This window comes from Mus caroli, chromosome 7, assembly GCF_900094665.2.
Source record: "Mus caroli chromosome 7, CAROLI_EIJ_v1.1, whole genome shotgun sequence".
Taxonomy (NCBI): Eukaryota; Metazoa; Chordata; class Mammalia; order Rodentia; family Muridae; genus Mus; species Mus caroli.
The window spans coordinates 24359249-24382815 of NC_034576.1; the positions used below are offsets into that span (position 1 = coordinate 24359249).

At 51.2% G+C, this 23567-nt stretch overlaps 1 protein-coding gene across 6 annotated transcripts in view; it reads right to left on the reverse strand.

Annotated features, from left to right (window-relative positions):
* Positions 1–17: 17 nt before the first annotated feature.
* Positions 18–23567, reverse strand: part of Pou2f2 (POU class 2 homeobox 2) — a 41854-nt gene continuing 18304 nt past the window's right edge. Inside the window, exons 6-15 of one of the 6 annotated variants that reach the window (XM_021166769.2) lie at positions 8814–8919; positions 8627–8718; positions 6432–6545; positions 6155–6296; positions 5900–6048; positions 5648–5824; positions 3682–3748; positions 2399–2600; positions 2200–2273; positions 18–1908 (exon numbers count right to left, since the gene is read on the reverse strand). In XM_021166769.2, coding sequence (XP_021022428.1) covers positions 1583–1908; positions 2200–2273; positions 2399–2600; positions 3682–3748; positions 5648–5824; positions 5900–6048; positions 6155–6296; positions 6432–6545; positions 8627–8718; positions 8814–8919 — 1449 coding nt within the window. In that variant the 3' untranslated portion in view covers positions 18–1582. Of the gene's footprint in view, positions 2274–2398; positions 2601–3681; positions 3749–5647; positions 5825–5899; positions 6049–6154; positions 6297–6431; positions 6546–8626; positions 8719–8813; positions 8920–23567 lie in introns of all 6 variants that reach the window. The other 5 variants (XM_021166772.2, XM_021166773.1, XM_021166771.2 and 2 more) reach the window with 5 other exon arrangements.

Here is a 23567-nt window from a genome sequence, read left to right on the forward strand (position 1 = left end):
GTTTTCTGTTTTTGTTTTTTGTTGGGTTTTGTGTTTTTTTGTTTTGGTTTTTTTTTTTTTTTTTTGGTTCAAAACTTTGTTGGCCTCCATGGTAGGAGGGCATGGTGGCTCCCAGTAGTGTCTCCTCTGTCCACTGTTGAGATTTGTCCAGAGCTAGGCAAATACAGGGTCCAGCCAAGACTCGTGGAGGTCTCGTGGGAGTGGTAGCCACTTGCATGGGGAACCACAGGTCATGGTGATGTCACCACCATGCGGTTCTGATGGGGATGCCATCCGGCGGAGCCCACCACTGGGGTGTGTGCGTGTGTGCATTGGAAGGTGGGGAGGGAAAGGGAAGGGAGAGGTATCTATCTGCCAGTGTCATAGGGGGCGTAGGGTGGGCAGAGCGAGGCGAGTTAATCTTTTTGGTTTCTGGTTAATGTCAAAGAACGTGAAGATCCCACGGATAGGCACTGGAATATGATTTTTTTTTTCAGGGAAACTGACAGACAGGATGGGAAGAAAGACAACTTGGTTGCCCTCACTGTATCCCCCTTTGCTTGAACCGACCACCTTCCCACAGTCTGGGGAGGAGGTAGACTCCAGAGCAGAAAGGTGATGGGGGAGCTGAGGAGGGGCTTTTGAGAGCTGGAACTCGGCAAAAAATGGCCTAGCCCACCCTTCAAAGGGAGAAAGAAAGGGGCAGAGGACAAAAAAGCCCATTCCCAGGCCTTCCTCTGAACTCTCCCCAGGCTGGGGGTGGTGGGGGGAGGGGTTAAAGCGAGACCCCCTGCCCTGTTGGGGAGAGCTGGGGGGCTGGGGAGAGGAAACACGTAGAAGGGACACACATTCTGTTGAGCGCAACGCTAAAAACTCTGTACATCCTTTGGATGAAGCTACTGAGTATTTGGTGAAAGGTTGTTCGGGTCCTTCCTCTTTTACCTTGTGGAAAAGACCATTTGGTAGGTGGCTCTGGGCCCTGGGCCTCCTGCCCCAGGCAGTACCTGTCTCCATTGGCCCAGAGCTGGGGCTGGGCCAGCAAGCTGGCACATTCTCTGGTTCCTTCTCTGCCCACCCTCAGTGGGGTAAGGTTAGGAGTTGGTCCCACAGCCAGGGCTCTGCCCATGAGGTCCGACCTGCTGGAGGCTGCTCCGCTCCTGGCTGAAGGTTCTTATTTGGTGTCATAGCAGTGAGCACTCCAAGATCTGGCTCAAGACTGGTTTTTGGTTTGTTCAGTTTGGGGGTGGGGGGTTTGGTTAGTTTGGAGGTGTTGTTTTATTGTTGTTTTTGTTGTTGTTTGGTTGTTGTTGTTCGTTTCTTTGCTTTCCATCTATTTCCTTTAGGGTAGCTGGTTTCTGTTGTGAATATTTTTGGTTTTCTTTGTTGTTGGTTGGTTTCTTTGTTTTTTTTTTTTGTTGTTTATTTTTTTGTTTTGTTGTTTTTTTGTTTTGTTTTCTTTTTGGTTGGATTTTTGGTCTTTTCCTCCTTTGTCACTCCTGCTCCAAGGATCCACCGTATCCCCCACCAGCCTCCTTACCCTCTCTTGGGCAGGGGACCAAGGTCAGGAGACTCAGAGGAGTAGGAGGGGAGGCATGGTCGGCTCTCACTCAGCCTTGGACCCCGCCTCGGGTCCTCCGGGGCCTCCAGAGGTCTGTGCTGCCACATCACTGCAAGTGGAGGATGATGAGGATGAAGAAGACGAGGAGAGGCCAGGAGACTTGCTGGAGATGGATGCTGCTACGGCTGCAGCCGCCGCCGAGACCAGGCCCACGCCTGGTGGGGCACTGAGCAGGGGCAGACCGGTGTGGTTCAAGAAGAGAGGCGAGGTTACTAGGCTGGGACTCCCTGGGGCCGCACCGGCTGCCCCCAGCACCAGGTTCCCGCTGCCATCAAGGCTGGTAAGGGGCAGGGTTCCACCAGAGGCCAGGGCTGATGAGGAGAAAGAGAGGCTGAGCTGAGGTTGAACATCAGGCTAGGGAGACCTTGGCCTCTGTGGACCCTGACTGAGTACCCCGTCTCCCCATCTGTCCCACCGACTCCCGTGAAGCAGCACCCCTCACACCTTTCCCGAAGATGGCTGGGGATGATGAAGAGGCAAGCAATGCAGTGAGCAGGGGGGCGGGATGGCATGGCTGGGGCAGCAATGGGGGGAGGGAGTGGGCTCAAGGCCCAGGAGAGGACAGGACTGGTGGCAATGGGGTGACATGAGGCAGCACGCACCTTGGATAGTGGCCAAAGGGTTGTTGCTCATGAGGGCTGGACTCAGCCCAGAGCTCAACCCCACCATTGTGCTTCTGCAAGAGCAAAGCAGAGGCATTAGCGGGGGGATGAGGGGGGCGGGGGCACCCATGGCAGAACTGAGGTGCATCTCCCCACCCTGAGAGCAGCTGAGACCTCCCACCTACAGCTGCACACTTACCCCGCGCTGGGGTTCAGGCTCGACAAGCCAATAGCCGAGTGGCTGCCTTGAGGGCTCGGGTTTGTGCTGTTGGTGGTGGCCGGGGGTGGGGGAGTGACAGAGGGGATGGAATTGAGGGGGGGCGCAGTTCCGCCCCCACCCCCACCCCCTCCTGCTGTCCGGCTGGGATGGAGCGTCCCCACAGCTGAGGATAAGGTAGTAACTGCCGGAGAAAGACAGAAAGCAGGGTCTTCAGCTTCCTCTGGTCCCTTATGAAGGACGTCTGGGCGATCTCTATTGTATACCCAGAGGGGTGGAACGCTATCCCAACCCCCTCCCCAGAACCCTTCTGTTTCTAGCTCAGGATAGGAGTCAAAATGAACACTGGCACTGGCTTTCTGCAAACAGTGGCCCAGACCATTTTGATGTGGACAAGAAGTGGCTTGCTCAGGAGACCCGGTCCTATGGCTTCCTCCAGGAGCTGGAGATGCGTCTAGGCTACATCTGTGCTGTTGGACGATCAAGAGTGGGCAACTTGAGAGGGGTCACTGAGGGTCAAGTTGGCAAGACCAGATCCCAGTCCTGTCTGTGTCCTATGGTGAACACACCAACCTCTCTGACCTTCAGTTCCCTCATGGAAAATGGGACTAACGTCATGAACTGAGTATGAAGATTAAAGTCAGTGCACATATTGTATAAAGGACCTGGTCCAGTGGGTGCCAGCTCCTTCCCATAATTTACAATCCTCCATTTATTATTTCTTCACCTGAAAGGAGCGATAGAGTGTTTGCTTTCTGTTATTAATTTTATTTTTTAAACAGGCTGGAGAGATGGCTCAGCAGTCAAGAGCATTGGCTGCTCTTCCAGAGGACCTAGGCTTTTGGAATCCCAGCACCCATAGGGTAGCTCATAACTGTTAGCAACTCCAGTTCCTGGGGATCTGATGCCCTCTTCTGGTGTCTATTGGGCACAGCATGCTCATGATGCAAAACAAACAAACAACCCCAGCTCATAAATAAAAACAAACAAATAAAATGTTTAAAGAAATCCTGAGGCTGGAGATGGACCCCAGAGCTCTGTGCACTGAGCAGCTCCATCACAGGGCAAACACCTGACAGAGGCCAGGGGACAATGAGTGCTGCCTTCCAGGGAACTGTGGAGCTGACTAGAGGCTGCTCTGTCTGCCCAGCACCACCCGAGAGACTCGGCCTTGAGGTCCACAGCTGCCCAGAGCCACCGCTGAACCTCAGGCTGTAGCCATGCAGTGTGTGTCATCCCGGTCTCCCTCCCAGCCTGCCCCTAACCTGTTGTGCTCAGACTGCTAGAAGCTTGGGACAATGGTAAGGTCCCTGCGCCCCCTTGGGGTGTGACCTGGGAAGAGAAGAAAGTAGGGTAAGACACTACTGTCACAAGGCAGCCTCCCACAGCGTTCCCTGGGCACCCTACTCCCATTGCCCCACGCAAGGGTGAGGAGACAGGTACAAGCACATCATCTTCCCGTGAGTGTACCCAGTGGTCCTGCGCCACAAGCAGGAAGCTGAGAGAGTTCTCCATGGATTCTCTGACACTCTCCTGTCTGGCCAGTGTCCCTGTAGAGCTGGTCCTATCTTCAGTGATAGCACCTGGACAACTGCTCTGTGTATTCCTGCTAGAAGGAACTCTCTTTGTAAGAGAGTCAGGCAAGCCTGAATTACATAGGAAGTTAGAGTCCAGCCTGGGCTACATGTCATGAAATCTTGTCTTCAAAAAACAAACAAACAAACAAACAAATGGCCGGGCAGTGGTGGTGCCCGCCTTTAATCCCAGCACTTGGGAGGCAGAAGCAGGCAGATTTCTGAGTTCGAGGCCAGCCTGGTCTACAAAGTGAGTTCCAGGACAGCCAGGGCTACACAGAGAAACCCGGTCTCGAAAAACACCTAAATAAATAAATAAATAAATAAATAAATAAATAAATAAAAGTTTGGGCACTCAGGAAGGAGAGGCAGGAGGATCAGGAGTTCAAAGCCTCTCCTTACAGAAGACAAACTCTGGCAAGCCCTGAGACAGACTCATGTCATGAAATCAGACTCTGCCTAGAAACTGTGAAGAGTGACAGCATCAAACCCCATGATTTAGTTTCTTGGTAAAACATGAGGTATCCAATGGGCGATGGTGGCGCATGCTTTTAGTCCCAGCACTCAGGAGGCTGAGGCAGGAGAATCACAAATTGGAACTGGACTGCCTAGTGTATTCTAGGCAACCTTGTCTCAAGAGAAGGAGGAAGAAGAAGAGAGGAGGAGGAGGAGAAAAAGAAAAAGAGAGAGAGAGAGAGAGAGAGAGAGAGAGAGAGAGAGAGAGAGAGAGGAAGGAAGGAAGGAAGGAAGGAAGGAAGGAAGGAAGGAAGGAAGGAAGGAAGGAAGAAAACTCAAACCAACCAAACCAACCAACCACCACCAGTAGCAAAACTCATGATGTATCTGCCCTTGCCAACTCTCCACTCGCAAGCTCACTCCCAGCAGCTCCAGCCACACACTGCATTGCCCTGGAATTCAGTATGCCTTGGCATCTAACTAAGCCTTTGTGCAAGCTGGACCTGGTGGAATGTGATCCTTCCAGGTACTCCTCCTCCTTCATGTGGCTGGCTAACTCTCAAAAGATTCCCTCCTTCCTCCTTGCCCTGGAGTTGAAGGGCTCCTCTCTAGATACCACAGCCCTTTTCACAAACAGAAATATGGGGAACAGAAGAAAGGATAGCTCAGATGTGTCTGGTAACAGCGGACTTGTGTGGCTGTGGTGCTGCAGGTGCCTCACAGGTCTAATGATGGCCCTTCCTGCCTCTGCAGGAGGGAGCCTGTGTGGTCCTGCCTGAACCATACTGTGTCCCCCTTTATGCTAATGTGCCGGTCACAACTCTTGTCTAACTATGTCAGTGTATCTATCTGTGGGAGCTTGTACCCACCACATCAGACAACAGTCTGGGGCCTGGAGATGGTTTGGTAGACGAAGTCACTCCTTGCCAAGCTTGACAACCTGTGTTTGATCCCTGGAACATACATGGTACAAGAAGAGAACTAACTCCCAAAAGCTGTCTTCTGACCTCCACTCCGGCTGGGTGGCATATTTTCCTGGAGACCGTGTCCCTTGGTGACCGCTCTGTGTGTGACATACTCTCCCCAGAAGCTCCTGTTTCTAGTTGAGGTACGTTTGCTTCACACAGATGCCTTACAGGCTTATGCCCTGACTCCCGACCCCTCCCCAACCTCCAACACATAGCCCCCAAATTCTGGGTACCAGGTGAGGGCTGTAGCTGGTCGGCTTTCCCGGGCTGGGCAGCATAGGGGCCGCACTGCAAGGATTGATGCGTTTCTCCTTCTGGCGCCGGTTGCAGAACCAGACGCGGATCACTTCCTTCTCCATGTGCAGCTGCTCTGCGATCAGCAGGATCTCCTCTGAGGTAGGCTTCTGGTTCTACAGGCAGAGAGGGTTGTTGAGCCGAGTTCTTCCACCTGATAACCTTCCTGGTCACCAGTGGGAGGAACTCACCGCTAGGAAACTCTTCTCTAAGGCGAAGCGGACATTCGTCTCGATGCTGGTCCTCTTCTTGCGTCTCCGCCCCGGCAGCCCGTCGAAACCCAGGCTGGGGCTGCTCAGCTGGTTTGGGCTGGGTAGGCTTGAATCCACAGACATAGTCTCTGTGAAAACAGGAGACAAGGATCACTTCCGGCGATCACTTCCGGCCCTGCCCCATCACCAGTCCCCTTTGCAGGGTGCCACATTGGAGCCTCCGGCCAGGCTCACCTGCGTCGTTGAGCCACTTCTCCAGGAGGGGCTTGAGTTTACACATGTTCTTGAAGCTCAGGTTAAGGGCCTCGAAGCGGGAAATGGTCGTTTGGCTGAAGTCGTTGCCATAGAGCTTGCCCATGGCCAAGCCCACATCACCCTGGTCCAGAGACAAGGAGGTAGGGTTTGGAAGTTAAGGCGGGCCCTCCTGGTCTAACTCTACCGGCGCTTGGACCTTTGTATTTTTGTTCCGTGCCCCCACCTCCACCCGCTACCTCATAAGGCGGTCCCAGACCTGTGTGAAGCCCAGCTTGATGCGGCGTTGCTTGAAGGTGCGAGCGAACTGCTCCAGCTCCTCCAGGTCACTGGGCTCCTCCGGGTGGGAGGGCGGCTCCAAGCATTTCGGGGGCTGCGGGTGTGAGAGGTGTGGGTTGGGCAGCGTGGGGCGAGTCATAGTCCGGTGGGGTGGGCAGGTGGATGGGATGCGGGATGGAGGACCTGGATGGGGCTAAGCAATGGTTGTGCATTGGCTTGCTTCAGACTCACCTCACCTGCCCAAGTCGCCCACACTCATCTCTAATCCTGTTAAAAGGTTTTACTCCACTGCCTACCGTGGTCCTCTCAATTACTCTTCACCTTCGTTTAGAGAGCCGAACCTCTCAGAAGGAGCAGCCAGTGTCTTTTGCTGATGGCTCAGTGGGCTCAAAGCTAGGGACAGGGGGTTCATCCTCCATGATCCTCTGGTACTGACTCGACAGGCAACTCAGCTCGTCTTAACCCTCCTGGAACCGACACCCCCTCCATTGAAGAGAAAGCATCACCACAACTCTACCTGCCCATCGGATTATTAGATTACGATTACTAATAAGCAGGTTGTCCAAGCCCAGAGGCATAGAGTAAAGCTTGAGGTTCTGTCTATAGATGTGACATTGACGTGTAGCTGCCTGGACTACAGATGGGTCTTATATGGGTCGAGGATGCTGAAAGAGGGAGGTGGTGCACGTGGAGGACAGGAGACATATGGGATCTATCTTGAGCTCAGTTTTACTGTGCATTTAAAACTGCTCTAAAAAAAAAAATTAAAGGCCTGACAGCAAACATATAGCTGCTCCAGAGAACAAGGCAGAGGGATTCTTTTAAGGTCAGCCTGAACTACTGAGTGAGTTCAATGCCAGCCTGAGCAACTCAGAAAGACCATCTCAAAGTAAAGTATGAAAAGAGGGCTGGGGGTGTGGCTCAGTGGTAGAGCCCCCTGCCTAGTATACTAAAAATTCTGGATTGACTCTCTAATAATACTAAAATATAAATAAAATAAAAGAGTCTTAAAAACAAGAAGCTTGCAAGCAGAGAAAAGGTACAGAAATGGATAGGGCCTGGACGACAGTTAGAGGACTGGACAAGAAGCTTGCAAGCAGAGAAAAGGTACAGAAATGGATAGGGCCTGGACGACAGTTAGAGGACTGGGACAGTTAGAGGACTGGACAAGAAGCAACAAACTCTCCAGAATGATTCACTGTTGTAAAAATGAAAAATTGGAGTCAAGCGGTTGGTGCAGATTTCTGTCCCAAGGGTCTTTGGTGATCTAAGATCCTGGGGCGGGTGTGTTTGGGAAGCCATGAGGATATGAGCCCTGCTGGATTCAAGGTATCACTTTGTATCAGCCACATCAACAGCTTGGTAGCAAAGGCACTACCATCCCAGGAGGGATACAGGACGCCCCAGCAAGGCAGGCAGGCAGGGCAGCCTGAGCAGCCAAATGAGTTCTGATGCTGTTGTCACAGGAATGCCTAGACTTTGGGGCATTAGGAACTCAGCACTACAGCTAAGACCTGTGTGGGTTGTAAACTATTCAGTCCTTCTGACAGAGTTCCCGGGTGTGTGTGCGCATATGTGTCAGGAGTGCACGTGAGTGTGGAGAGCCTGAAATCACCATCAGGCAGGTGTCTTTCCTCAGATCCTTGCTACTTTTAAAAGGTTTTTTAGTTTTGAGACAAGGTCTCTCAACAAAGCTGAAACTTATTGGTTAGGCTGGCTGGCCAAGTATCCACGTGCTGTTAACCTCCGTGCCCTGAGGGTGAAATCACTGCCACACTCAGTTTTTAACCTGGGTTCCGAGGAGTCCTCGAACTCAGGTCCTTGTGGCTATGTGGGCACTTTACTAACTGAGCCACACCTTCAGCCTCTGAGCTAAATATTTCATCAGATTTTCAAGTCCTTTGGAACCTCTGGTCTGCTTTGAAGCCCTTCATTCTATGAAGCAAGGAGCTGACCCAGGCATGGAGCCTAGCTTGTCTGACTTCCTACAGCCAGTTGGTGGCAGAGTAGGGCTGAGCCTCAGGTCCCTCAAGTGCTCATGGGCGTGAGATGGGCCAATGGAAGAGAGGGGTATGAGGTAGGCCAATGGCTTTCACAGGCCCCGCCCACACTCAGCTACTCAGCCCTTACTCAGGATATGGCCAGTGGTTTAATGAACTCAGTGGACAGTCTCACCTGTGTAGGAAGCCCAGCCCGGGGCTGGGAGGTCAGGAGAGCTCCCTGGGTTTGTTGAGGTAGCTGGAATAGATTTGGCGTTGGTAGCAGGCCTGGAGAGGCAATTAAGAACACAGAAGGTGAGTGAGCAGGTGATGGAATACAGGCGGGCAGGCGGGAGAAGGTGTCTGCTGGGCTGAGGTCTCACCTGGCTGACTCTGCTGCGCCTGTGGCAGCAGGAACTGAGCAGGTGGCTGGAGGTGGTGGCCGGGGACAAGCACCAGCTGCTGGAGCTGGAGGAGTTGCTGTATGTCCTGGCAGAGAGGGGACAGAGAGAAACACAGAATGATTTCGGGCTGGATCTCCCCTTCAGCAGGAGGTGATGGGCCCCCCAAGGGGTTGAAGCCAGGCGACTTGTAGCCTGGTTGGTAGAGCAAGCTGTGGTCCACTGGGCTTGGAACAGCACAGCGACCACGGGGCACCTGAAGGTCCTGTCCTCCCAGCTGCCCCAGGAGGGTTCATTCTTTGCCTTTCCCTTCCTGCTGAAATGTTTGCCCTGTCTTACATTCCCACAGAACAAATAGACTTGTTTTAAAATGTAAACCAGACTAAGTCTTTTCTCTCTTTAAAATGCTCCCAAGGCGTGGGCTATGATGTCTGGAATTATCTCTGATGCGCTCTAGCAAATAGCAGGTGTGTGTTGGTACAGCCACTCGGAGAAAAGCTGCAGTGCTAATTTCTGTGGAGGAGAGTTCAGAATGCGGACTGATTTGGAGATAGGGTTTTTGCAGATGATCAACTTAAAACACGGCCATGAGGCTACGTTCTAGAGCTGGAGAGATGGCTCAGGGGTTAAGAACACCGACTGCTCAACACCGACTGCTCTTCCAGAGGTCATGAGTTCAATTCCCAGCAACCACATGGTGGCTCACAACCATCTGTAATGGGATTGTGTATTCATATGAATAAGATAAATAGATCTTAAAAAACGAAAGAAAGAAAGTGTGCTCTAATGCACTATGGATGATAGTGTCATTATAAGGGGAAAATTCAGGCCAGGATCGGTGCTGCATGCCAGTAGTTAAAAGTTTAATTTGGGGGCTGGACAGATGGTTCAGAGGATAAGAGCACTGACTGAGGTCATGAGTTCAACTCCCAGTAACCACATGGTGGCTCACAACCATCTGTAACAGGATCTGATGCCCTCTTCTGCTGTGTCTGAAGACAGCTACAGAGTACTCATATATGTTAAATAAATAAATGTTTAAAAAATCATTACTTTAAAAGCTATCTGTCAGCTCACAACCACTTATAGCGCTAGGTCTGGAGAAGCTAACACCCTCTCCTGGCTTCCAAGGTGACTCACACAGTGTGGCGCCCCAGGCACACATGTATACATAATTTTAAAAATTTAAAATTTGTGTGTGTGTGAGAAAGAGAGAGAGAGAGAGAGAGAGAGAGCGCCTTGGCTGTTCTAGAACTTGCATTGAACGCCACACTAGATTTGAACTCACAGAGACCTACCTCCCTCTGCCTCCAGAGTGCTGAGACTAAAGGTGGGTACCACCACCACCCAGCTAAAATCAATCAATCCATCAATTAATCAATCAATCTTTAAAAAAAAAAAAAGGCAGGCTGGAGAGATGGCTCAGTGGTTAAGAGTGCCGACTACTCTTCCGAAGGTCCTGAGTTCAAATCCCAGCAACCACATGGTGGCTCACAGCCATCCATGATGAGATCTGATGTCCTCTTCTGGTGCATATGAAGACAGCTACAGTGTACTTAGATGTAATAATAAATAAATCTTAAGAAAAGAAAAGAGGGCTGGAGAGATGGCTCAGTGGTTAAGAGCACTGACTCTTCTTCCTGAGGTCGTGAGTTCAATTCCCAGCAACCACATGGTGGCTCATAACCATCTGTAATGGGATCCGATGCCCTCTTCTGGTGCATCTGAAGACAACTACAGTGTATTCATATACATACAATAAATAAAATCTTTAAAAAAAAAAGAAAAGAAAAGAAAAGAAAAGAAAAGAAAAGAAAAGAAAAGAAAAGAAAAGAAGAGGTGGGGCTGGAGAGATGGCTCAGTGGTTAAGGGCACTGACTGCTCTTCCAGAGGTCCTGAGTTCAATTCTCGGCAACCACATGGTGGCTCACAACCATCTGTAACAAGATCTGGCGCCCTCTTCTGGAGTGTCTGAAGATAGCTACAGTGTACTTACATATGATAAATAAATAAAATCTAAAAAAAGAAAGAAAGAAAAGGGCTCCAAGTGTTAGCTCAGTGGTAGAACATGTGCCTAGAATCCACCAGTGAGGGGCTGGGGGCGTAGCATAGTAAAGAACTTGCCCAATGCTCATGAGGCCGGTGATTTAACTGCCTAGGTGTGCTGGCACAATGGCTCAGTGGGTAAAGGGGCTTGCTGCCTATCCTGACAATCTGAGTCTGACCCCCTAGACCATCTCTGACCTCCACACATATGCCTTGGCACACTGGTGCCCACCGTGGGACAGTGGACCATGCCAGCAAAGTTGGTAGGGTAGAGTGGGTCTGAGACCCTTGTATCTAGGTACCCACCTGAGACGGTAAGTGCCTCCCTGTTCCCTATCTGATTCCTGGCCACACTCCCCATATCAGAGTTCTCCATGCTAATGAGACACCTAGAGGCCCTGAGGGTTTTCCTCTCCAGACACTCCTCCAGTATGGATAAATGTGGACTGTCTCTTTCATGGGGAACTATCCTGGAGAGCAGTGGAGAAGGCCTTCATCTACAGAGCCACGGCCTAAGTCTCCTAAGTCGCCTCTCTGTGCTTCCAAACAACAGTCGCTAAGCTAAGGACTTTCACTGATGAAGTTCCCCACTTGTCATCCTTGTCTTCAGCCGGAGGGCCCCCAGCATTCCAGGCCTCGTCTCCAGCCTGTGGCCTGTGGACCCCCAATCCTTCATTCCTGACTGCGATGTGTGACACCACAATGGCCGGAAGTCAGGGAACCCCAGCTTTGGTCTGCTACATCTTAGACCACATTCTCCCACCCCCTGAACTATGTCTTGTGCTTTCCTAAAGCCCAACATCTAAAGTCTCCCCAGCAGCTCTTCCATACCCCAACCACCAGGACAGTGCAGAACACAGACTCACAACCCACTACACACATGGAAGGCAAGTGTTTGTTTTAAAGGGGGGCAAATTTTGATATAGATATAAATAGAGCAGAAATGATGTAAACAGGCTCAGGAAAGAAGATGTCTACAAGTCAACAGGAGAGGACTGGAGGCCCTGCCCACACCTCCTGCCACACTCCCGGCTTCCAGAACGGTCTGCGGTTTAAGTCACCAGACGGTGGCTCTTTGTTACAGCAGTGCCTTCCTTATCACCCAACAGTTCCATTCCTGGGTGTGAAGCCACCAGACGTGCACGTGTGCCGTCCTTCCCACGAAGGGCCTCTGCTCCAGCTCAAGTGCACACCAGCTGCGGATCAGAGAAATAACCCGAGTCCCTGGAATCAGCAATAACGCAAACTTCCCCATGTGGTCATGACCTCCTATGGGATCCTGCTTGCATTTCTATTTGCATGTCACGATCTCTGAAGGCTTCCGAGTGCCACCGGCATGGGAGTACACTGTTATTGGGGACCTGATCTGTGTGCTTGTGTTTGGCACGCTGTTCATAATTTGACAAAGGATTCCACATCCTTCGGGACTGAATCTATACCCTAAGTCCTATAAAACTCCCCATGCCCCTGTCCCTCCAGCTGTGGATCAGCTGAGAAGCAGCGAAACTTAAGTGTCCATTGCTGGTGGCGCCATCTAAGGTTCAGAACCCAATTCTATAGTCATGTTCCCTACACACACACACACACACACACACACACTCTCTCTCTCTCTCTGCCTCTCTGTCATTTTCTCTACCATTCTCTGTCTCTTTCCCTTCCTCTCCTCCCTCCCTCTCTGTCCTCCTTCCCTTCCTATCTTCTTCCCTCCGTACCTGCTCCCTCCCCTCCCAGTAGCTCTGCCTGGCCTGATACTCATTTCCTTAGGCAGGATAGCCTTGCAAGCCCATTGGTCTTCCTTTCCTCCTCCTCCAAAGTGCTAGCATCCCAGGTAAGTACCACCCGGCTGATGTTTTTCTTCCAAAGGCTCTCCAAGTGGTGCAGCCTTCAGGGCCCACAAGGGGTCACCCATCCTGTCTCTACTGCCCTCCTTACAGAGTGGTGCATTTGCTAACGCCTATTCTTCCTCTGCTAGGCTGAGCCTCTAGCAGGCAGAGGCATGTCTTATTAAAACAAAATAAACAACTGTAGCCATACCCCAGTCTGGCTACACAGACTGGGACTTGGGAGCCAACTTTGATCCCTGCCTTCCTCTACCCTTCCCATGCAGCCCATCCTCACCTCCCATTGCTTTTTCTTCCCCTTTCCACTGTCACCATCCTGGTCTAAGTCACAGCACATCTACCCCCAGGCACCCAGAGAGGGTCTGATAGCAACAGACTTCTGAGGTTCTTTTTCTCCTGAGTCAGTGTCTCATGTAGCTTGGGCTGGCTCGAGATTCCCCATGTAGCTGAGGCTGACCATGACCTGCCATCCTCCTGCTGCAGATGTCTGGGTGTGGGTTGGGTGTGTGCTCATGCATATGTATGTGTGTGGATGTCAGCGTGTACACATGGAGGCCTGAAGAAGGAGTCAGACTCCTCACAGTCAGAGTCGCGGGTGCTTGTGGGCTGTTGCCTGCATGTTGGGATGTGACCTCGCGTCTCGGCAGGGAGCATCTTTATGTGCTGAGCCACCCCATGGCCCAACTGTTATTAGCATATATTAATTATATATGACACTGGGCTTCTGATATTTCCATACTGCACCTATGTATTTCAGCCATATTTGCCTTGTTACCCTCTCCTGCCGCCGCCCCCCCCACCCCCAACTACCACAGATCCAGTCCACTCACTTTCATGTCCTTTTGGAGGTATGTGACTTGATGCAAACTTTAAATTTTTTTTTTTTTTTAGTTTCCACAAAAGGTTTTGGTAAGATGCAAAAAAGCATCATGATGAAAAAAAAATGGTTTTTGCTTGTTTGCTCTCTCTCTCTTTCAAGATTTATTTATTTAAGACAAGTACACTGTCATTGTCTTCAGACACACCAGAAAGGGGTATCAGATCCCATTATAGATGGTTATGAGCCACTATGTGGGTGCTGGGAATTGAACTCAGGATCTCTGGAAGAGCAGCCAGTGCTCTTAACTGCTGAGCCATCTCTAGCCCCCACCCCTTTTAAGACAAGGTTTCTCTGTGCAGTCCTGACCATCCTAGAACTCACTCTGCAAACCAGGCTAACCTCAAACTCAGAAATCCCTGTCTCTGCCTCCCAAGTGCTAGGATTAAAGAAGTGTGCCACCATTGCCTGGCAATACACTACACTGCCCGCGCGCGCGCACGCGCGCGCGCACACACACTGAGATGGCTCAGAGTTTAAGAGCACTGGCTGCTCTCGCAAAGGGACCAGGTTTGCTTCCCAGCCCTCACAAGGCAGCTCACGACCATCTGTAACTCTAGTTGCAGGAGATTTGATGCCCTGTTCTTGCCCCCACGGGCACCAGGCATGTACATGGTACACAGACATGCTTGCAGGCAAAACTGTAATATGCTTTTAAAAATTTATACTTATAAACATTTTTTTAAATTAAAAAGACAGAGAGTGGGGCGGCAAGATGGCTCAGTGGATAAGAGCACTGACTGCTCTTCTAAAGGTCCTGAGTTCAAATCTCAGCAATCACATGGTGGCTCACAACCACTCGGAATGAGATCTGACGCCCTCTTCTGGTGCGTCTGAAGTCAGCTACAGTGTACTTATGTATAATAATAAATCTTTGGGCCAGAGCAAGCAGGAACTGAGTGAGGGAGGCCGACTGGAGCAAGCAGAGGTCCTAAAAATTCAATTCCCAACAACCACATGAAGACTTACAACCATCTGTACAGCTACAGTCAAAAAAGACAGAGAGCCAGCATCTATAAGCCACCCCAGAGCCAGCATCTACAAGCCACCCCAGAGCCAGCATCTACAAGCCACCCCAGAGCCCAGCATCGACAAGCCACCCCAGGAGGGAATGATGACCTTGGGTGGGACAGACCTTGGTGTTTACTACCCTAACCACAGATGCACCATTTCCGTCTACTGTGAACTTTAAACCATCTGGCCTGCACTGTCTTTGTCCCCATGTGTGATAGCATCCAAGCACTTGGCAGCAGCCTGGCTCGGCTGGGCCTTTCCTCTCCTTGAGACTTTCCTGCCCTCTGATCCCTGTCCGGCCACACAGCCCCTCCTTGTCACTCAAGTCGAAAAGGAACCTCCAGTGCTTGTCACTCAGCCCAGGCCTTTGCTATTTATGCTAAGACCCACCCCCTTCCACTTCATTCAAGTCTCCATCAATGCTCTTCCTCAGGGCGGCCACCTGCTCCCCTATCTCCCTTTTCCTGTCACGAAGACATTCTTCGCATCACATTCCCCTCTGTTCTGCCGGAACTGCTTCCTGTCTTTCTCTCCAGCTACACAAAACCGTCTACTTTATCCTCACCAAGAAAGGCGCCCGCTCATATCCAACCCTACCCTAATTTACTGAGTGAAGGAATAAAATCGTTAGAGATTTTAGCGTGGAGGGAGTAGACCCGGCACGGGGCTTGGCCAGTAGGAGGCCCCATCGGTCTACAATCCAGAGGCCGCTTGGCTCTCTTTAGCCACTTGGGGGCGCGCTACTCAAGCCTCAAATGGTGGAATTGAGTGAGCTGACAGCTGCTGGAAGAGACCCTGGACAGCCTATTTTATAAATCAATTTTTTTGTCTCTAACCAGCTGGGAGGGTTAGCATACCCTACTGAAGCTGAGAAGGGAAGAGATCAGCTCTTTTCTACGATTAAGTTTATTATGTAGCCCAGGCTGGCTGGGAACACACTATATAGCCCAGGCTGGCCTCAAACTTGTTATAATCTTTCCTGCCTCTGCCTTCTCAATGCTGGGATTATGGGTGGGCATTACCATCACCACACCCAGCCTGGGAAGGAACCAGTTCTTGCCTCCAGTGCATACACTACCCAACAGGTTACAGGGCAGTCTGACTATGCTTTGCTAAAGACAGACCGGGGACAGAAGGACAGATACACAACTAATGCGCTACATGGGTGAAGGCATGGCGGTGTAAGCGATCACTTTCTCATCGGGCCTCAGTCCCCACTGGGGGTGAAGGTGGGGGTGGGGTAGAAAGCTATGTGAGTGAATGGGAAGAGGTCAGAGTCCCAGAGCTGGCCAGCTGCGACGATGGCCCAGGTGCTGCGCCTCACCCCAGTGCACAGAGAGGAGGCCCTCACCCCACCATGCCTCCCACCCCTGAAAAGCTCCACCACCATGACTGGAGGGTGTTGGCAGATGGTGACCAGCTCTGGATACACCCTTGACTTAAGAATAGGCCGGAGAGAGGGGGAAGAATCAAACTGTGGGAAAGGAGAGAACAGGAGCTGTCATTGCGTTCTAGCGGAGGGTGCGTGGGGGATGGGCAGCAGGGTGACACTGTCAGTGGGTACAGTTTCGGTTAGATAGGAAGGAAAAGTTCTGTTGTTCTGGTACAGCAGGGAAGTAGCTGTAGTTAATGACATATTACATATTTCCAAACAGCTAAAGAGAGCGGGGTGTGGTATGTGGGGTATGCCTGCAGTCTCAGAAGCAGAGGCAGAGGCAGGAAGTTGAGGCGTTCAAGGTCAGCTCGGGCTGCATAGAGACTTTCAGCCCAGAATGGGTTACAAGAGACTCTGTCTGAAAACAACAACTATTATAATTATTATTATTGTCAGTGCTAGGGATTGAACCCAGGACCTCAGGCATGCTGGGCAAGCGCTCTACCACCAAAGCTGCACCTCAGCACCCCCTTGCCCCCCCCCAAAGACCTTAAATGTTTCTACCATACAGAGATGATAAATATTTGTGGTGACAAGTATGCTAAATAGCCTGACTTTGGAGTCACGTTATTGAATCCTGCCTCTGGGTCACAGCTTTCTTATCTGGGAAATGAGAGAAAACTGGGTAACTCTTCCCTGGGTTTCACTGGGGCCTGAATGATGTCATTATTCAGAGAGCGCTTCAGAAATCTGAACGCATTACTTACACACAGGCGCAAGCCGCCACTGTCCCCTCACGCATCCTACCCCATCGTGAGCTGTCACCGGTGCGAGCCCCATCTGCCTTTCAAATCTGTCCTCTTAACCAGGAACAAGGTCCAGTTCCCACCCAGGCTCTGTGAAGTGTTAGCCAGAGATACTGGCCTGCCTGCGTGACGGCCCCAACTTGAGTAATTAAGAGACTCCTCAGGCTAGCTATGGAGGTACACGCCTTTAATCCCAGCACTCAGGGAGGGGGCTTCTGGATCTCATTGAGTTAGAGGTCAGCCAGGGCTTCATGGTGAGACCCTGGTGGTGGTGGTGGTGGTAAATTCAAGACCCAACAGGTCCAATGAAACACTTGTTTCTTTTCTAATTCGGAAAACCAACCAGGTACAGAAGCCAAAATCCCAGGAATCAGTCCTTGGCCAGTGCAATCCATGTCCCTACACCACATCCTTCCTGTGCAAGCCAGCCTCCCCTCCCACCTGTGTGCCCACTTCCTATGGCTCTCGATTCTACATCCAGATCTATAGCCCCTCTTCCCATCAGCCAACACAAGGAGCCATAAGGGGTCAATCAACTCACGCCACTCCCCTGTTTAACGCCTCTCAGAAGACTTGGTGCCTGGTTTAATTGCCAGCCTGCCTGCCCGGCACATGACAAACCCTAGGTGTGGATTTCAGGCTACCCCATCTCACCGTGTAGCCAAGGGTAGTCTTGAACCCTTCTGATCCTTTTGAACAGTGCCTCCTGCCTCTACCTTGTGAATTCTGGGATTACAGGCGTATGCCAGCACCAGAGGTTCATGCAGTGCTGTAGATGGAACCCAGGAACTCATGTAAGCACTCTTACCAAGTGGCCACGCCTCCAGCTAAAACAATTGTGTTTTGGTCTTTTGAGTTAGGGTCTCACACTATAGCCTAGATGAACTCAAACTCAGGGCAGTCCTCCTGCCTCAGCCTCCTGAGTGCTAGAGTACAAGTATGTGCTACCAGCCCTGGCTTTAGAATAAAGCCTTTTATGCCTGCCTCCCCACATACTTATCTTTGTACACTCATGCATGCATGCGCATGCCTGTATACATGTGTATGTGTGAATGTAGGGACAGGATGGCAGTCACTCTCCACTTCATGTTTTAAGACAGGGTCTCTCACTGAACCAGAAGACCAACAAGTCAGCTAGGCTGGTGGGCCAGCAAGCCCCAAGTGTCCTGTTGTCACAGAGCTAGGATCGCAGGTAAGAAAGAACTGTTGAGGGCTGGTGAGATGGCTCAGTGGGTAAGAGCACCCGACTGCTCTTCCAAAGGTCCAGAGTTCAAATCCCAGCAACCACATGGTGGCTCACAACCATCCGTAACGAGATCTGGCGCCCTCTTCTGGAGTGTCTGAAGACAGCTACAGTGTACTTACATATAATAAATAAATCTTTAAAAAAAAAAAAAAAAAGAAAGAACTGTTGAGCCCGCAATTTTTACAAGGATGCTAGGGATCTACCTGAGTCTTCATCATGCTTTGTCAGCGTACTTTATACACCAAGCCATGTCCCCAGCCTGTGGTGGGTTTGTTGGTTGGTTGAGACACTGTCTCACATAGCTAAGGCAGGGCTTGAGTCCTCATCCTCCTGTCCCCACCCCCCAAGTGCCAGGATCACAGGATGTGCGCTGCCTAGCCTCCTTGTCCACCCCACTCCAGCCAATCGTATCGCTTCCCTCTGTGCCTTGCTCAAGCCAGCCTGCTTTCCCTCTCTGCCTGTATCTGGCTGTTTCCCTGACACCCCCCCCCACACCCACCCCCTTTTCTTTCAAAACTGACTCACTCAGCCCTAGGTTCTCAAAGGCCATCTTCTCAGTGAAATCTTTCCTAACCACCCATTAGACGAGCCCCTCCCTTTCCCACGAGGCCTTGTTTCGTTTTGTGAATCACCCTTCCTCTGAACCACTTGTTGGCTGGTTTGTGTTTGTTTACGGTCTGTTTCCCTGCTAGCGCACACCATACTCAAGGACAGCCGGCTATGGGTAGGCACGGCATGCACCGGGGACTTCATGGAAGTGATGGTTCCAGTCAGTGTGCTAAGAAGGGTTCAGAGCACAGAGCGCGGAGCAGGAGGTGGGAGCCACAGCGCTTCTGGGGGTTGAGGAAGGAGTACAGGTTCAAGGCCAGTGTGGGCTATAAAGGAGTTCAAGGTTAGCTTGTGCCATGTAGATTCAGGTTTTTGTTTGTTTTCTTTTTCGAGACGGTTCAGAAATCCACCTGCCTCTGCCTCCCAAGTGTGCCACCACTGCCCGGCTAGATTCAGTTTTAAAACGAAACTAAGGAGGCTGGAGAGAGGCTCAGCAGTTGGGAGCCCTTGCTGTTCTTGCAGAGGACCGAAGCTCTGTGCCAGCTCAGCAGGCATCTCACAGCTGCCTGAAACTTCAGCTTCAGGTCCCCTAGCCTCTACAGACACCCACCCTGACATGGCATTTTTTTTTCCACATAAATGCACACAGGTACACATAGGATAAAAAAAAAATCCAAAAAACTAAGTTTGGTCAAGGGAGGAAATTAAAAAATAGAAGCAATGGAGGGGCGGGGCCAGTGAGGCGGCATTCCTGACTGGGTCACTGAACAAACCTTGGAGAGGTGTTTGGAGTCTCCCAGTGCGCATGTTACCTTTTATTGAAATTCCAGGTTACTGTACATCCTGGCCAGGAATCAGCAGGCAGGACTACCAATTTCGGAACTCCATAGCTCTGGTCTATCTGCTGACCCTACACCACTGTCCCTTTTTAAAACAATAGGGCTCCACTCTTCTATCTGGGGACCCGCCTTGCCCCCTGCTTAGGTCTCAGGAGTGTGAGTCAGTTCTCCAAGGCTTAGGTATGGATTCAAACGAGGCCAGCGGATACATCTGTTCTCCTGAGCAGGGAGACGCAGGGGACATTCTGTTTGCTCCAGAAAGACACTGAGGAGATGTCTCCAGAGCTGGGCCCAATACTCCGAGCAGACCTTTTCAGTGACCTGAGCCAAACATTCCTGCTGTTCTTCAGCCACCCAGACATCAGCCTTGGCCAGTGTGATGCCCAGCCACACTTATCCAGTTATCTCTCCCTCCCACCTTCTGAGCCTGCCAGCTTTCCTACGTCAACACTGCCCACTGTCCGAAAGCCTTTCCTCCGGCTTGTCCATCTTTGACCTTCCACCACCTCCCGGTTCTTGGTTCCAAATTCCCTGTGGGGAACGCATTCCCTAGACCCTCGCGGCCTAGCAGATTTCCTTAAGCTGGGAGATGTCCTGTACTCCTTTCCAACTCAACCAATACAGACCGATGTTTTCACAGTTAATGTTAAGTTTCCAGTCAATACCAACTCCCGCTCCAGGCATTCTGAAAGACCCCCCTGAAGAGACACCTCCCCTTTCCTTGATTGAAAAACTGTTAACGACAAAACATCCCTCATTGATTTGATAAACATCCACACAGCTCAGTAGAATGCACCATACCAAGCACCAGACGGGCCAATTATCCAACTGTAGTTAATATAATCATCCTTTCAGAGGGACAGCTTAGAAGCTGCAGGGAAGAAAACTGACAAACAGTTTACCTGGCAGGGGAACACTCCCTCGTTACTTTATATTATAATATTATTTTAAAGTGGTGGGGTCATGATTTTTTTTTTTTTTTTTTTGCTTGTTTTGTGGTGCTGGGGTTTGAACCCTGGCCTCAGGCAAATGAAGTAAGTACTGTGCTTCTGCAGAGCCACGCCCCAGCCCCTCACTGGGGGATTCTACAAAGGGGCCTCTACCACTGAGCCACGCCCCCAGCCCCTCACTGGGGGATTCTAGGCAGGGGCTCTACCACTGAGCCACGCCCCCAGCCCCTCACTGGGGGATTCTAGGCAGGGTTCTACATTATGCTATACCCACAGCCTTAACAGTGCTTCGGACTGAACTTCTTAGTATTTCCAAATTGTAACACATTTTAGTTTCACTACAAGCCAGGGAGTCTCCTGGGAAGCAAAGACGACTGTGACTCATTCCTAAGTCCCTAGATTCTGCAAGGGTCCAACACACAGGAGGGCTGGGGATGCAAGTGACCTGAGTGCAGGGACAGAGCAGAACAGGCAAAAGAAGTGAAAGTGAACAGAAAAGATGGGAGTTCAAGCCCAGGAGCTGGCCTAGAGGCCTGGAGGCCATGGGCAAGTCAGGGCAGAAGATGCTGTCCCTGGTCCCTGTGTGCTACCCAGCACAGTGGAGGTACAGCACAAACTACTGCTGAGCAAGCAAATGGGGCCACAGTCAACTCAGCCCATGAAAATGAATCCCTAGAATCTGTACTCAGCTTTAACCCTGCTGAGAGGACTGAGTGGAAAGGTCCAGAATGAGGGTGGCTAGGAGGGAAAGGAGCAAGAGGAAAGCGCTTGCAGGGAGAAGTACAGGAGATCTAGCCATCAGAGCATGATGGGACAGCAGATGGCTGAGCATCAGCCTGGTGATGGTCCTGATGCTGCACAAACACAGGAAGTGTCTATGGCTCACTCACAGCATGGTGGCATGGCCAGTGCTACACCAGGCCACCTACCTCTCCTCCTTCCTCTACTCTGTTGAAACATCTTTCAGAATGTGCTCCTCAGGCACATTCAGACACAACCAGAACAGGAAAACCCACACAGATTACACGGATTAGAGCTGGGTGTGACAGATAAAGAGGTGCTGTCCAGGTAAAGGACGAGACGGAGAGGAAAACGGAAGCAAAGGCTGCGTGAGGAGCCCTAAGACCCCGCACTGTGTGTGCTACCAAGCAAAGGACGTGCACCTGCTGCAGGAGTCTCTGGTGGCCCTGGTGGGAGGGGACTGGAAACCATGTCCCCGTGAAGGATGGCTGAAGCAAAAGCCATGACAGGCAGGCTGCGTGGCTAGAGCTCTGAGCTCCCAGGGCAGTTCTGACAATCCTACTCGCCATGTGACCCGAGGCATGCCATCCTACCACTGCGACTCTCCAGCATTCTGGACGATGACACGTGAATCCAGAGGTGCCATCTTTAAACACATTGGCACGGTGTCTGTTTATTGCCACAGGGTGAGCCTGGCATGGGTAGGGCTACGCCAGGAAGAGCCATCACGGAGAGGAGCGGTTGCTGAGTCTCTACAGAACCAGACCCAGGGGCAGGCACAGCTCAGGGTTCAGGAAAGTCCTGAAGGGATGCATTTGTAATGAGATGGACCTCCCAAAATGGGTAAACTCGAAGTGAGGACAGCCCCACAAGAGTTGGACAGTTCCCCTTCATAGATAGCTCCCCCGCGGGTGTGGGGGGAGACAGAAGATAGCATGAGAGGAGGGAGGTGAGAAGCTAGGGTTTCTTCACTATAGGATTTCCCAAAACTTTCACCACCTTAGAATGTGGTAAACTCAAGTGCTTGTAGAAACAAGACAGGCAGGAGAGGGCTACAGAGGACGAACCCATCTGAAGGGCCAGCCTGTGCTTCTCTGCAACGGCTGACTTTGTTTTCTCTTTACTGTGGATTGATTTAACTAGTCCTCTATGCGTGCATACTAGGTAAGCACCCTACCACCGAACCACACTCCCAGCCCCTAACTGGGGGATTCTAGGTGGGGGCCCTACCACTGAGTCACACTCCTAGTCCCTCACTGGGGGATTCTAGGAAGGAGCTCTACCACTGAGCCACACCCTCAGCCCCTCACTGGGGGATTCTAGGCAGGGGCTCTACCACTGAGCCACACCCCTGACCCCTCATGGGGGATTCTAGGCAGGGGCTCTACCTGTGAACTACATCTTCAGCCTATCTTCTCACTTTTTATTTTAAGACCAAGACTCACCACTTTTTTTTTTCTTTTTCTTTTTCTTTCTTTTTTTTTTGGAGACAGGGCGCCATTATGTAGGTCTGGCTGTCCTGAAGCTCACTATGTAGACCCAGCTGGACTCAAAACTCACAGAGATCTGCCTGCCTTTGCCTCCCGAGTGCTGGGAGAAGGCTTGCTCCGCTCTGCCTGGCTAAATCTCACCACCTCTTGCAACCAGCCACCACTGTATGGAAAATATATGGGTCACTGTTGCGTCGAACCGTGCCCAACCCTCAAAAGATAGGTTAAAGTTCTGACCTAGGTACCTGTAAATATGACCTTATTTTGAAATAGGGTCTCTGCAGACATAACAAAGTTAAAATAAGCTCATGAGATAGTTCAGTGACTGGTGCCTTAATGAGAACAGGAAATCTGGACAGAGACAAACGCAGAGGCAGAGAGTACACGTGGCAACACAGGCAGGGTGTGTAGTGACCCATTTGACCCACCTCCACCTTGGAACACTAAGGATCGCTGGCATCGCCAGGAGCTATACACAAGAAAACTTCTTCCTAGACCTTCAGATGGAGCGTGGCCCTGCCGACATCTTAACTTTGGCAGCGCGGTTTGAGACAATACATTTCTGGGGTTTGTTGGTTGTCTTTATTCTGTTGTTTTCTAGGTTTTGCTAGGTAGCTCAATCTGGATTCAAACTCATAGGGATCCTCCTGCCTCAGCCTCCTGAGTGTTGGGGCTGCAGATGTGCTCTAACACACGGAGCTCCATTTCTGTCTTTTTTTCCCCCCTTTGAGACAGGGTTTCTCTGTGTAGCCCTGGCTGTCCCGGAACTCACTCTGTAGACCAGGCTGGTCTTGAACTCAGGCCTACCTCTGCCTCCCAAGTGCTGAGACTAGAGATGTGTGACACCTCTGCTCAGCTGTTTGTTTTTAACCACTGGATTGACAGCAGCAGCTTGTAAAACCGACTCCAGGCAACAACCACAGCCTGGATCACAGTTCATGATCTGGGGTAAACGTGCCGGC